Source organism: Euphorbia lathyris, chromosome 1 (assembly GCF_963576675.1).
Source record: "Euphorbia lathyris chromosome 1, ddEupLath1.1, whole genome shotgun sequence".
NCBI lineage: Eukaryota > Viridiplantae > Streptophyta > Magnoliopsida > Malpighiales > Euphorbiaceae > Euphorbia > Euphorbia lathyris.
This window is the reverse complement of record NC_088910.1, coordinates 107,701,379-107,716,573: the sequence shown is the minus strand read 5'-3', so window position 1 is coordinate 107,716,573 and position 15,195 is coordinate 107,701,379. Positions and strand designations below refer to the sequence as shown.

The 15,195-nt window shown below is 32.7% G+C and overlaps 1 protein-coding gene across 1 annotated transcript; it reads left to right on the top strand.

Annotated features, from left to right (window-relative positions):
- The first annotated feature begins 5,476 nt into the window (after positions 1–5,476).
- LOC136219022 (uncharacterized) lies at positions 5,477–11,375 on the top strand. Its single transcript, XM_066006213.1, has 3 exons — positions 5,477–6,757; positions 7,650–7,956; positions 11,218–11,375. The coding sequence occupies exons 1-3, from the start codon at positions 5,477–5,479 to the stop codon at positions 11,373–11,375; spliced, it is 1,746 nt and encodes a 581-aa protein (XP_065862285.1).
- The last annotated feature ends 3,820 nt before the right edge of the window (positions 11,376–15,195 follow it).

Here is a 15,195-nt window from a genome sequence, read left to right as displayed (position 1 = left end):
GGAACTTACAAATTAAAATAGTATTTAATGTATTAGTATTATTGAATCATTAATGATTTGCCCATCATCCTAGACACTGAATATAGTAATTCCCGCAATTGTTAGACTAATTGAACTGAATTCAACAAGTGAATTAGAAAAAAAATAATATTAATTATATCTTTTTTTTTAATTAATTATATCTTTTTAATTCATAGAATTATATAAGTATTTAATAATTACTTAATTTTAATAAAAAAAAAACTACAAAAAATTATAGAAGCCACATTTCTTGAAAAAAAAATATATTATACATCAAGAACAATAAAAACTCATTTGTTTTAATCATATTTTCTAAGCATCAATTAATTCAACAACAATCAATAAAAATTCATTTGGTCTAATTTGACAATTCACGCTAATAGAATGACTCAAGAGTAATTTATTCAATTGTACCTGATTTACATTTATATTATCGAGTAATGTTTAAGTATTTAAAATTAAGATTTAAAGCACTATGATGTAATTAGGATTGCGAACGAGGCATATATTCCATGTTATCGTTTTCTATAGAGGATTCATCTCATAGAGATGGATAATACATATTGTTTTGATAAAAGTTTGATTAGTTTTGTCTCGATTTATAAACAAGACGAGCTTGAGCATGACGAATCTCGGCTCAAAAGCTCATGAGTAAGCTCGATTATAGAGTTATGAATAAACTTATGAAAAAACTAACGAGCTAGTGGTAACAAAGCTCGTGAAAAAGCTCGTTAAAAGTTTGTGCTCAGCTCACAAACATAATGTTGAGCTCGAACTTGTCAATATTCTGATGAGCCGAACATGATCAGACCAAAGCTCGACACCATTATAGATAGGGCTGTAATCGAGCCGATCCGAGCCGAGCTTTGGCCTGCTCAAGCTCGGGCTCATCATAATATTAACAAGCTTGAGTCGAGCTTCGAGCTCAAATTTGTGTTGCAACTTGACTCGTTCAGAAGATCGTTTGTTCACGAGCTGCTCACGAGTCAGCTCGTTTATCTTGTTTAGGGGTGTCAATATGGGCCATGACCTGCGTAACCTGCAATTTAAACGAATTAGGGTTGAGCCTTAATGGGTTTGAGTGATAAACAGGTCAAATGGATTGACTCACTTAACTCGTTTATGAAACAGGTCGGGTTGCAGGTTGACCTGCGAATTAATTGCAACCCATGCAATTTTAAGCGTGTTGGTGGGTCATGTCGATCGAACCCAAGAACCCATTTAACCCGACCCATATAACTCGTTTAACCCGTATATGTTTGTAAATATTATATATTATTATTGACAAGATGCAATCTAAACTTTATTTTAAGATTTTTTTTATTTGTGTTTGAGTTTATTTTGATATTTGTTGAATATTATACATTTTATGTTTATTTATTGGATTTTTGTTATAATGGGTTAATGGGTTGACGAGTCATACAACCCATTTAACAGATTTTGATATATAACAGGTTAATGGATCAAACGAGTTATGTTAATTTTTTAGTCAGATTTTATTTGTTTACGTAAACGAGTTATCTAGGTCAATCCGTTTCAACCTGTTTAATTAACGAGTCGTGTCGTGTCGTGTCATCCCATTTATTAAACGGGTCCTGTTAGGATTGACCTAAACGGGTCACCTGAGTAGGTTGACACGACCCATTTATGACCTGCGAACACATATTGACACCCCTAATCTTGTTCATGAGTTTAGCTCGCGAGCTGCTCATTTATTTTAATCACGAGCTTTATTGCGAGTAGCTCATTTATTTTGTTCCCGAACGAAATAATATCAAATAAAATAATAGAATGTTTAGCAAATGAAATAATACAATTTTACATGAATAAACATTAAAAACCCCATTTTAGTCATTAAATAAAAAATATTGCAAGGCGATGGAGGGGAAAATGATAAGAGGTATGGGAGGAGGAGAAGTGAATGTAATGAATATATGAAGTGACTGATGATGATTCATAAAAAAAACCTAAAGCAATGTTGTTCGTGAACAATATAATCGAGTTTGCTTATGAACTTGTGCGCGAGCCTTTAACCTAGCCTGCTTGTGAGCTATTGAGCTGAGTTTTGTCATGCTCAAGTTCGGTTAATTTATGAATTGAGCCTCTAAATCATGTTCACGAGCGACTTGTTTATAAATCAAACAGAGTAGAGTTGAGCTTTTATCGATCCGACCACCGAGCTGATTATGAGAGGTTCGGCTCATTTAAAGCCCTAATTACAACACTATATAAAATATATGGAAAAGTACAAAACTGGTTTGATAGATTTGCAAAGACAATATACATGGTTTAAAAGTTTGCAAGTAGGAGTATGTGCTTTTTATGGTTTATAAACTCAATCATTCCTGTAAAAATTCTTGTTGTGACTATTTACCCCAAAAGAGAGAAATCTTAGGCAATTAGAAGACACATGCTTTGCAAATTATCCGAAATTTAAGGTCTAACTTTGTAAATTAGCTAAATCATAAGTATTGTTTGGCCCAAATATATGATTTAACTGCAAAATTCATACAAATACATATTATTATTTACAAACTTTTAAACCATGAGGACTGCCTTACAAATCGACTAACCACAAAGTTTATTTTTATATTTTGTCCCAAAATATAATTGAATGAGTAAAATTTTGATAAAGAGTACAATATTAAAAAAAGAGATAGTTCTTAAAATATTAAAGCCATGAAACTCATTTGACTCTTAAATTAGAATTTCAAAGTCAATTAGGACTTTAAACTAACAAAATCTTTAATTAGGTCCGTGAATTAAACAAAAATCATCAATTGAGTCTTTATCATTTCCTAAAAATCAGAAACTGTGATTATTTGATATTGATTGTGAATATCTCTGTGTTGGCTCAAAAAGGATTTGGGAGAAAATGACTAAAATTGTTCAACCGAATAATTTTTGATAAGAATTTAATTAATTATTTTTATTTAGAATAAAGACTCAATTAATAATTTTTTAATAATTTAAGGATCAAATTGATGATTTTGATAATTTGAAATACTTTAATTGGAAATCCTATTTTGTAAATACTATTTAATTCTATACACATTTATTTCCCATAGAATTAAAGTTTGATAAAAGAAAATCTTCAAAAGTGGAACTTAATACTTAAAAGATGAAAGTAGCAGTACAATTACCACAATCCATTAGTTAAAACGAAAAGCCAATAATTTAATAAAAAATTTAAAAGCTGCTAATAATTAATCACTATATATAAATAACACGATAAAAGTAAATGCTATTAGATCGTCTGTTCCCAATATACAAGTAATAGAATATAAAAATAAAAATAAATAAAAATATTTCAAAAGGGCATTTTTCTATCCCTTCTATCCGGAAAGATTCTATCCGGATAGCTTTTCCCTATCTGATAATATTAATTAGAAGTTTTTATGTGATTGAAACTCTAATTTTTTTTTTTTTTGGTAGAAAAGGAAAAGAAAAACGAACAACAACAAACTACCCAGGAATTAGCCTAGGGAAGCTAACCCCAATGCTATCTTCTAAGAGAAGAGGAGAGATGAAACTAGGGGAAATAGGAAGGGTAGTAACGCCTAACGTCCCTTCATGGCCCGCCGCCGCCAAGCGATCAGCAACACGATTCTGCTCTCTAAAAATGTGTCTGAACTCTACGAACTCAAAGGAGGAGCAAAGCCTTTTAATAGGTTTGATGAGGTTGCGACTGTTAAGACCCATAGAATGATTCTCAGAAATCATTTTGATTGCTTCCAAATTATCAGACTCCACATAGAGCCTCTTAACACCCAGCCTTTTAGCAAGATTGAAACTCTAATTAATTATCCCTAACATTAAGTAATTATTAATTTGATTAATAATAATTATCTAGATATAATTAGTTGTTATTTAGATAATAGTAAAGTGTTTATTTAATTATCTAATTAGAAATCCTATTCCGAATAAGATTCTAATTATTTAATTACCTAACACAATTGGGATTAGGGTTTAGAGAAGTCTATAAATAGACTCCTTAACCCCAGGAATTTCGACACACACAGAACAGGAGGAGAGGAATCGTTCCGTCTTTCGTCTCGATAATTTATTTTATTTCTTACTCCCTCTTTGATCTCGTATCGATTTCCATTAGAGGTAATCATTGCGATTGCTATACTTTAAAGGTTGATTACTGATTAGTTTTGTTTTTCTGTGTTGAACAAAAACATTCGTTGCTCACGGATTGATAATAAGAAGTTGTGGGCACTTCGTTTGCAACCGTAGATAGTTCTTCACCGAAGGTATTACTTTCTATCCCTCTTTATATGAAATAACAATTAACAGATCTTGGAAAAGGGAAATAGATAAAATTTCATTATTTCGCTGCGCCTAGGTTTGTCTATTTTCCTTCATATATAATTATTAAAACCTACTGTGTTGTGTGCGTGCGTCTCTCCTTCGCTTTTCGCCGACCCTGCGTTGCGTCTTCCTTGCGATTTCTTTCCGCCGACCCTGCGTTGCGTCTTCCTTACGATTTCTTTCCGCCGACCCTGCCGCTCTCTCTGCATTGCGTCTTCTTCTTCCTCAAAGTCTTCTCTGCTTCTTTCTTTTTTCTATTTTAGCTGCTGCTCCTACTTGCCGAGTCCGTCCGTGACTTCCGTTTTGCGTCGTCTTCTCCTGTTTTGTCTGCTACTGCTGTCTGTTCTTCCTTTGGTTTGGTTTCTGCATTTATTTCTGGTAAGTAAAATGAATTTATAATTTATTAGTTCAAGTTTTAATGATTTTGCTGTTTATATTATAATTTATAGATAAGTTTTTATGTGTATAATTTATATATAATTTGTTGTTTATAATTTTATAGATGATTTTGTTGTTTACAATTTATAGATGATTTTGTTGTTCAAACAAGATTTCATAGTCTTCAAACAAGATGATTTTAAAGTTACTGATATTGCTATTCTATAATTTTGAAGCTTTGATTTTGCTGTTCAAACAAGATTTCATAGCCTTCAAACAAGATGATTTTAAAGTTACTGATATTGATGTTCTATAATTTTGAGGCTTTGATTTTGTTGTTCAAACAAGATTTCATAATCAAAAGACCAAACAAGACGATTTTGCTTTTTAAAAATGATTTTTAGATAAGTTTTGATTTGTTTTTTAAGGCTATTTTGTTGTTCTATCATTTTGAAGCTTTGATTTATGTTTTTCTATGTTTAGATAAGTTTGATTTGATCTTTTGATATTGTTTTTTGATATGGTTTGATTTTGATCTTTTGATTTTGCTATTTTATTTTTTAGATAAGTTTGATGTTTTTATGTTACTGATATTGTTTATATTTATTAATTTTTTTGAAGAGTTCAGGTAAGAGCATCATCACTGAATACTGATTATCAAGTTATTAAAGTTTAGAAGAATCTGAGGGAACGTCTTATTATCAATGTGTTATCTTTCTTTCTATATTTTATTTGAATTGTTCTCGTTCTTAAATCATAAATGTTTTCTAAAGAGCATTTATCCGGAAGTGAAAAAAGAAAAAAGAGAAAACGATTAGATGTTTTAGTAAAATCACAACAAGGAGCTATTGATAAATTTATAGTTAAGAAAAAAGATTCGAATGAGAATCATAATGGGGAAGGTGCAACTAATGTGGACGAGTCAATAGATAATTTGGTTGAAAATGATATTAGTGGCCATAATGCTAATGATTTGAGTGAGGTAAATGAGGTGTCTGAAAATCCTGATGTTGGTAAAGAACAAACAATCCATCCTTTTAATGATATTTATGATCCTAGAAATTGGGAAAGTCTTGATAATAAGGAAAGGGACATTTTAGTTGAAAAGGGACCTATAAGGGAAGAGAATTTGAGTTTTCCTTTACATATGTTTTCTAGACATTTTTCATATGCCTTATACTCTAGAAAACTAAGCAATGATGAGATAAGTGATAAAAAGTGGTTGGTTTATTCTAAACATGTTGATAAAGTTTATTGTTTTTATTGTAAATTGTTCAAATCTAGTACGAACAAATCTTTGTTAGCAAATGATAGACATAATGATTGGAAGCATGTTGTTGAGAGACTTAGGCAACATGAAAATAGTATTGAACATATGGCTAGTATGAATACTTGGAATGAATTAAGAGTTCGATTGGATAAGAGCGTAACAATTGATAAAAACTTGCAACAAGAGGTTATGAAAGAGAAAGAATGTTGGAGACAAGTTTTAGTTAGAATCCTTTCTATTGTGAAATGTCTTGCTAAACATAATATGACATTTAAAGGTTCTAATGAAAAGTTATATCAAGATAGCAATGGCAATTTTTTAGGATTGATTGAAATGATTGCGAAATTTGATGTTGTAATGCAAGATCATGTACAACGTATTGAAAATCATGAAATTCATTATCATTATCTTGGACATAAAATGCAAAATGAGTTAATCTCTCTTTTGGCACAAAATGTTAGAAATTCTATAATCAAGATAATCAAAGAAAGCAAATACTTTTCCATTATTCTTGATTGTACTCCTGATGTGAGTCATCAAGAACAAATGACTTTAGTAGTACGATATGTTAGTATGTCCGATAAGAAAATAAAAATTGGGGACTACTTTCTTGAGTTTCTAAAAGTGGATGATACTACAACTGGGTTAGGGTTTTGTAATAAACTTTTAGAAGTGTTGAAAGGTCTTGATCTTAGTGTTGATGATGTGAGGGGTCAAGGTTATGACAATGGTTCAAATATGAAAGCAAAACACCAAGGAGTCCAAACTAGGGTACTTGAAATTAATCTTAGAGCTTTATATATGCTTTGTGCTTGCCATAGTCTTAATCTTACTCTTAGTGATATGGCTCATTCTTATGTTAAAGCTATTTATTTTTTTGGGGTTATTCAATGTATATATTCATTATTTGCGGGCTCTACAAAAAGATGGCAAATTTTTCTTGATAATGTTCCTGGTTTAACTTTAAAGTCTTTCTGCAATACTCGTTGGGAGAGTCGGATTAAAAGTGTGAAACCTATTAGGTTTCAAACTCCTCAAATTAAATTGGCTTTTTGGAGGAATTAAAAAAAAATTGTGATGATGCCAAATCAAAGAGTGATGCAGATAGTTTAGTAGATGTCATAGAGAGTTTTGAGTTTTTACTTAGTATGATTATTTGGTATGAAATCTTGTTTGTTATTAACATGGTAAGCAAGAAATTACAATCTAAATCTATGTGCATTGACTCTACTATGAAACAGTTGGAAGGTGTAATATTATTTTTATAAAAGTTTAGAGATGAAGGCTATGAATCTTGTTTGAATGTTGCTAAAGATGTTGCTTTTAATATGGATGTGAAGCCTATTTTTCCAACAAAACGTCGGATTACTAGAAAAAAACAATTTGATGAGAATGATTAAGAAGAGGAAATTAAGACTCCCCAACAGTTATTTAAAGAAGAGTATTTTTTTATTGTTGTGGACATGGCTTTAGTTTCTTTAGAAAGTAGATTTGAGCAATTAAAATATTTCGAAAGCATTTTTGGATTTTTAATTAATTTAAAAAAATTGAAATTATTAGATTACGATGATTTAAAAAATTGTTGTGATAATCGTCACTCTACTTTTTTCGATGACGGTGTATCCAATTTTGATTTAAATGATTTTTTTTTTCTGAATTGAAGGTATTGCAAATTACTTTGTCATCTGATGAATTAATGTCAACTATTGAAATTCTTGAGTTTGTTAAAATCGCAGATTGTTATCCAAATGTTTCTATTGCTTATAGGATTTTATTAACTTTGCCTATGACGGTAGCATCAGCTGAAAGAAGCTTTTCAAAACTAACGTTAATAAAAACTTACTTGAGGTCATCAACGTCTCAAGAAAGGTTGAGTGGTTTAGCAATTTTGTCTATTGAGAAAGAAATTTTGGGAACTATGGATGCTGATAATATCATTAATGATTTTGCCTCTCGTAATGCTCGGAGAAGTAAACTTCTATTAATTATTTGCATACTTTGTTTTGTAGGCCATTAAATATGATATTCAAGGTTGGAAAAGAGTTAAAAATTGAAGAATATCAACATAGAGACTGTTCTTTAGTGGTTTAGAACAATTTTGATTATGTTTAGTATATTTTGAAGTTGTATTCTTAACAATATTGATTTTGTTTAGCACATTTTAAAATTACAACAGGTGTTTGGGGGTTGTTTGGAGGTGCCAACATAGTTGGGATGTCCGACAACCTCTATTTCAACTTTTAAAGAAATTTTATTTTTAGAAATTTGGTATTAACAGGCCCAATTTTATTCTCTCACCCTGGGCATACAAACTGTCAGGAACGGCCCTGTGTCTAGAGTGTAAAAATTTGACCCATTCACATTTTTTACTGGTACAAACTCCTCCTCACGCATTACCTACATATTGGAACATTCACGTTTCAAGAACAGGAATTATAAAAGAAAGTTTCAAGAACCGGATAAAGGTCGAGGTTTGAAGAGAAGACTAAAAAGGAAATTCATGCTAACTAAAAAAAAAACAGTTGAAGGAGCGTATGGGAACAAGATATATTAAAATTATTTCATTTGAAAGGTTAATTGTAAACACGCTCAATTCACATGTAGCCTTACGATGATACACTTTTGTCATCTAAAGAAAACTGCATGTTTAATTCATAAGTTACTTAATCATTAGATGACACGTGTCATATATGATTGTCATGGTTGAGGATCAGTAAATCTGGGTGGTTGATCTATATACACAGTTTCCTCCAAGTTACTATGAAGAAATGCATTAGAAACATCCAGCTAAACCGTACACCAATTGAGGGTAATAAAAAGAGCAATCAAAAGACGAACGGTGCCAGGTTTCACAACTAGACTATAAGTTTCAAAGTAATCAATCCCAGGACATTGATTGTATCCATTTGCTACCAGACGAGCTTTGTACCGATCAACAGAGCCATCAACATTGTGCTTAACATGAAAAACCCAATGACATCCAATTTTATAATGTGACGGATTGGAAGGAACAAGAAGCCAAATATCATTTTTATAGAGAGCATCAATTTCACCAGCCCTATCAGCCCGCTATTCAGGATGTTTGGAAGTTGCGGTATATGTGGTAGGCATAATAAAAACAGTGTGAGAGAGTGGCCAATGTTGTTTTGGTTTTAGGGAGCCTGTTTTGAAACGAGTGATCATGGGGTGTGTTAGTGTTAAGGTCCGAAAAGGTTGGGTTTGTGATTTTGTTGATATGGAAGGGGTGGGGATGTTGGGATCAGTGACGGGAAGAGTGCATGGTAGGTGGTGGTTGTCGGGTGGGTCAGACAATGGGGCTGTTCTGTGGGTTAGGCAGCTGTATGGGTCAGACATTGGCTGATCAGCCAGTCCAGGCAAAACAAATGGGTTGGGCACGAGTATGTCTAGTATAGGTGATTGGTGATGGTGATGCTTGGGAATGTGTGAGGTAGTCGGAAATTGTATCGAACCAGGTGGTGTGGTTGGTGCAATAGAGACTTTGGCAGAGAACTCATCAAAGAAATTTGTACTAGGAAACACCTGCTCGTCAAACAAAACATGGCATGCGATAAAAAAAATTAAGAGAGATAGAATCAAAGCATTTGTAACCTTTGTGCAATTTACTATAGTCTAAGAAAACACAAGGTTTAGAATGAGTATGAAAACTTGGATTTAGCATATGGACGAATCCATGGAAAGAAAAGACAACCAAAAATGCGTAAATAGGCATAATCAGGAGGCATGTTAAATAAGAGTTAAAAGGGATTATTGAAGTCTAATTGAGGTATATGAGTGCGATTTAATAGATAAGTGGCAGTATCAAAAGCATATGTCCAAAATTTCATAGGAAATTGTGCATGATACAAAAGGGCTAAACCATGTTCAGCTATGTGACGATGTTTTTGTTCAGCACTACTATTCTGTTCAGGAGTGTAAGGACCAGAAATACGATTTGTAATGCCATGAGTACGGAAATAATCAATTAATTTCATAAATTCACCCCCTCCATCAGATGGAAAGGTTTTAATAGAGGTGGCAAAGTATTTCTCAACAATAGTTTTAAAATGAACAAAAACATCATGCACATCGGATTTGTGTTTCAAAAAGTAAACTCAATTGTATTTAGTGAAACGATAAAGAAACAGAACATAGTAACGATATCCATCATAGGGGCAGGACCCTATTCATCAGCACATATTAAATCAAGTGGTGCATCAGATTTGTGTTCAGATGAGCTAAATGGCAATTTATGACTTTTGCTGCCACAATAGGAATTACACAAAGATTGTTTTGAATAAAAAACCAATATATTATTGGAATGTAACAAGCGTTTCACAATTGGAAAAGATGCATGGCCTAAGTGATCATGCCAAATAGAAAGACTGGCTAAACTGACAGAACATTTATTTCATGGAGAAAGACACATGGAGTAGAGTCCATTGTTACTCCGGCCTCAAAATTTTATCTTCCCCGTTGCCAAATCCTCGACGTAGAAATGATCAGAGAAGAATTCCATAGAATAGGGTTATAATTCGTTACTGTAACGACCCGGTCCGGAGTGGGTGGCGCCGGGGTAAGAAGGCCTGAGCAAGGAGCGGCCCTAAGGGATGGCGATGGGGACATGAATGAACCGAATCCCACATCGGAAATGGAGAGGGAGTGATTGGGGCTTATTAGTAAGATGAGAATCCAATACATGAAGACGCGTTTTAAAGCCGTGAGGCTCAATGTGTTAGAATTGGGCCAGAGTGGACAATATCTACATGGTATTGGATCAGGGTGTTACAATTGCATAAACAAATAACAAATTATTTGAAGCTTTAGGGATATATAGAATATTGTATAAATAAAAGGAATAAGAATTGAGAGAAACATGTGAGTTACGACACGAGCGATATTAAGTTTAGATCCATTACCAATTTGAACTTCATATGGGCCGCTATATTCAAAGTGAAGATTGAGGTTTCCTAAGTCTGAAGTGAGATGACGAGTTGCACCAAAGTTGACTACCTAGTGTTGTTGGACTGAGGAGTTTGTGGCGACGAGATTGGGGCTGATGTGAAAAGGAATCTCGCTGAACGTGGGGACTGGAGCAGTTACATGAAATATGACCAATTCCACGATAATTGTGATAAGTGAGATGACCTCCCATTGTTGGAGGACTGATAGGGAGAATTACTAAGCTCTGACGGAGCAAAAGAGGAATACTGGTTCAGATGTTGTGAATGCAGATGTTGCTGATTCTGATACTGGTTTTGCGGGTTCTGATGGTACTAGTTTGACCTCCTTCCGTGGAAGTGGCGCCCATAGCTGCAACCACAAGAGGCTTGCGGTTGCTGATAAGATCGACCGGCAGAATAGAGAGCGGTGGCAGCAACATAGTCGATAGAGTGACGTGTAATTTGATGTTCCTCACTAAGTAGTAATCCATATGGATAATCAAAGAGAATAGTTTTAAGTCGAGCTTCAGTGGCCTTATCAAAAGGACAATAAGAAGTTCCCAAACCTAAAAGAACAGCATCAACAAAATCATCTTCACTGATAACATGACGATAGGACAATAGTTGATCATAGATACCATTATCTTGAATAATATAGGTAAAGATATCATCATCACCCTTGTTAATAAATTATAGTGGAGCTTAGAGATTTCTGATTGGAGAACGAGAACAAGAGGAGTAGGCCTTTGTGAGCTTGATTCTATCATCCAAAGCTGTGGTGGCATCAATAATTTGAGGAAGTAAACTTTCAGAGACAGAAGCAAGCAGTACACTAAAAACTTGTTGATCCTTTGCACCTAGAGACGGTAAAGCGAATTGATGGAATTATCATAGAGATATTATGGTGGAGCAAGAAGGACTAACATGATTATCCAGGTCGCAGTCGTGAAGCATGGTGATGACTTGTGCTTTCCATAGAATAAAATTATTTGCAAAGAGTTTGATGGCTAATTGAATCCTAAGATTAGAGCAAGGAATAATCACTACAACAAATAGCATCTATAGCCACGGGTAAAATTGTAGCTAGAGTAAAAAAGTCTCGTGACAAAATGATTTAGCTACAATAAAATATTTCGTGCTTGTCGTAGCTAGAAGTGGCGTAACTAAAACTTTAGCTACGTAATTTAAGTTAACTGTAACTAATAATTAATACATATAGCTACAAAATGTAAAAAATGTGGCTAAATTGATGTTACCTATTGCAATGAAAATATTAAAATTGTAGCAAAATATTAATTTAAACAGTTACAAAATACTTTAGCTACTTTCAACAATGTTTGTAGCTAATAAAATTAACTTCTCTGCGTTTGTCTTAGCCATAAGCTTGCAAAAATCATAGCTATATCTTGAATTTATTGCTTCGAATGAAAAATATAACAGTTAATCAGTTATACATTAGTTATAAATTTTAAATTTATAGTCGAAGATGAATAAAATTAGCCATATGAATATGCAATTTTTAGTTTCAAACTAGCAACCATGATAATTATAGAAAAATCATGAGAACAAGATGCATTTATATTCATAAAGTATTATGAACAATCATTCAAATAGAGCAATTTTAAGATATTCATTTGTCTCAAACAACAAATATAAACCAAATACTCTTGACATATAAAGTTTAAAATTACATTTATTGATCAATCTATCTAAAAACATATGTTCAGTATCTTTAAAATGAAGGTTCATTTCCAATAAAGTCCTGGAAATCTTAAAAATCCTCCATGACTTGCAAAAATTAAACAACACTTTCAAGATAATATACAAAGAAAGGTTAGAATAACCAAAGAAAATGAGAAAGATATCAGAATATTTTTATTCTATGTAAAATATTAAAAGCCAGAAAACAATAATCATATGTCAATAATATATAGCAATCAAACAAGTAAATTTCAATTGTTGAAGATTTGAAAGTAATACCTTAAAATTGAATTTGAATATCAAAACTTCATTGGATAATTTTGGAGTTTGTCATAGATTTCACCTGAAAAAAAAAAAGTAATAATAAACAATATAATATGATTTAGTGATGTAATTGATTCAATATTGATCAACAAATCAAAGAGGAGACGGAGAGAATTGTTGTCATGCCTTTGATATAATCTGTATAAAATGTGTAGTCTTCAAGCAAAATTAGGATGGAACCAAATAAAAATAATACTTATATATTTCGTGGACAAATTTAGGCGGGATGTATTAATGGAGCACGAATTTGCAATGAAAATTTGGAGGGATTTTTCATGAATTTGATTTTCATCAGGTGGAGTAGCAGGTTACACAGATAATGGCCAAAGAAGATGGAGAGTTCTATCCGTGCAGATATTTAATAATAACTAATAAAACTAACAATTGTAAAAAAAAAAAAAAACAAACAATTCGTGGGTTGTTGATGAACCCACGTTTAATAAAAAGATTAAAAAAACCCACAAGGCCTTAATATGATGAGTCATTTACATGAAAATCATAAATGAAACTAATATTATTGTTTTATCAATTTTATTAGTTTAATTCTTAATATATTAAAATATCCATCTTTATTTTATGAATGTCAATTCATTTTTTTAAAAAGTTAATTGGTGAAAGGGGAGGGTATTTCCGTTAACTGTCAAATTTTTTAGACATGATATAATGAAAAATAGTTATTGCCAAAATTGTAGTTAAATTTTAAAATTTGAATTTCTGTGTAAATATCCCATGATTTTACGGAAGAAATGGAGAGAATGGAAAAAGGTAATGAACCCACGTTTATTGAAAATTTAGTGAGGTACATTAATTTCTAATATATTAGATTGTACCATGATTATTATTTATAGTGTTTTTTTTTTTTTCAAATCATTCATGGTGCTTGGACTAATGTTAAATTTTCCATAAAAAAATCAATAATACTGTAATCTAAATATAAGTTCTCGATTAACAATTACGCTACGTTACATCACATTATATCACGTTACGTATTACGTCACACCACGTTATCTCACGATACGTCACGTCACGTCATGTTACATTACGCTACGTTTCGTTATGTTACTATATGTTACTTTACGTTACCTTACTTTACTTTACGGTACGTTATGTTATATTACGTTACATTATTAATATATGTTATTATACTTTACGTTACGTTATATTACGTCACGTTACGAGACGTTACGTCACATTATTGTCATGTTACGTCACGTCACGTATCTTATGTTATGTTACATTACTTTACGGTACGTTACGATAGGTTACGCTACTTTCCGGTATGTTACGTTAGGTTACGTGACATTAATGTATGTTACTTACGACATGTTACGTTACGTTACGTTACGTTTCGTTTCGTTACGTTACGTTATGTTACATTACGTCACTTCACGTTACGTTACATTACTTCATGTTACGTTACGTTACGTTATGTTATGTCACGTTTATGTCACGTCATATTACGTTATGTCACATCACGTCACGTTACGGTACGGTACATTACGTTACTTCATGTCACGTGACGTTACGTTACATCACGTTGCACTACGTCACGTCATGTCACGTTACATCACGTCACGTTACATCACGTTACGTCACTTCAAGTTATGTCACGTCACTTCACTTACATCACGTCACCTGATGTTATGTTACGGCACGTTACGTCACGTCACGTTATGTGATGTCACATTACGTCACGTTATGTCACGTTACATCATGTTACGTCACGTCGCGTCGCGTTATGTCACGTTACGTCATGATACATTACGTTACTTTACATTTCGTCGCATCGTGTTACATTACGTTACGTCACGTTACGTTACATTACGTTACGTTACGCTACGTTACCTTATGTTATGTTATGTTACTTTATGGTACTGTCCGGTACGTTATGTTAGGTTACGTGACATTACTGTACGTTACGTCACGTCACGTCATGTCATGTCACCTCACCTCACCTCATGTCATGTTACATTACGTCACCTCACCTCATGTCATGTTACGTTACGCTACGTCACGTTACGTTACGTCATGTCATGTCATGTCACGTTACATTACATTACGTTACAGTATGTTACGTTAGGTTACGTTACGTTACTTTATGTTCAATTGGTTAGGCTACATTTCCTGTTAGAAATTTGAATTGTTTTTTTTTTGTAATAATGATTTGTTTCCAAAAAATAGTCATGTTAGACGTTTGGATTTGTTCCGTCTTATAAAAATTGATAAAAAATAATTTGTTGTCGT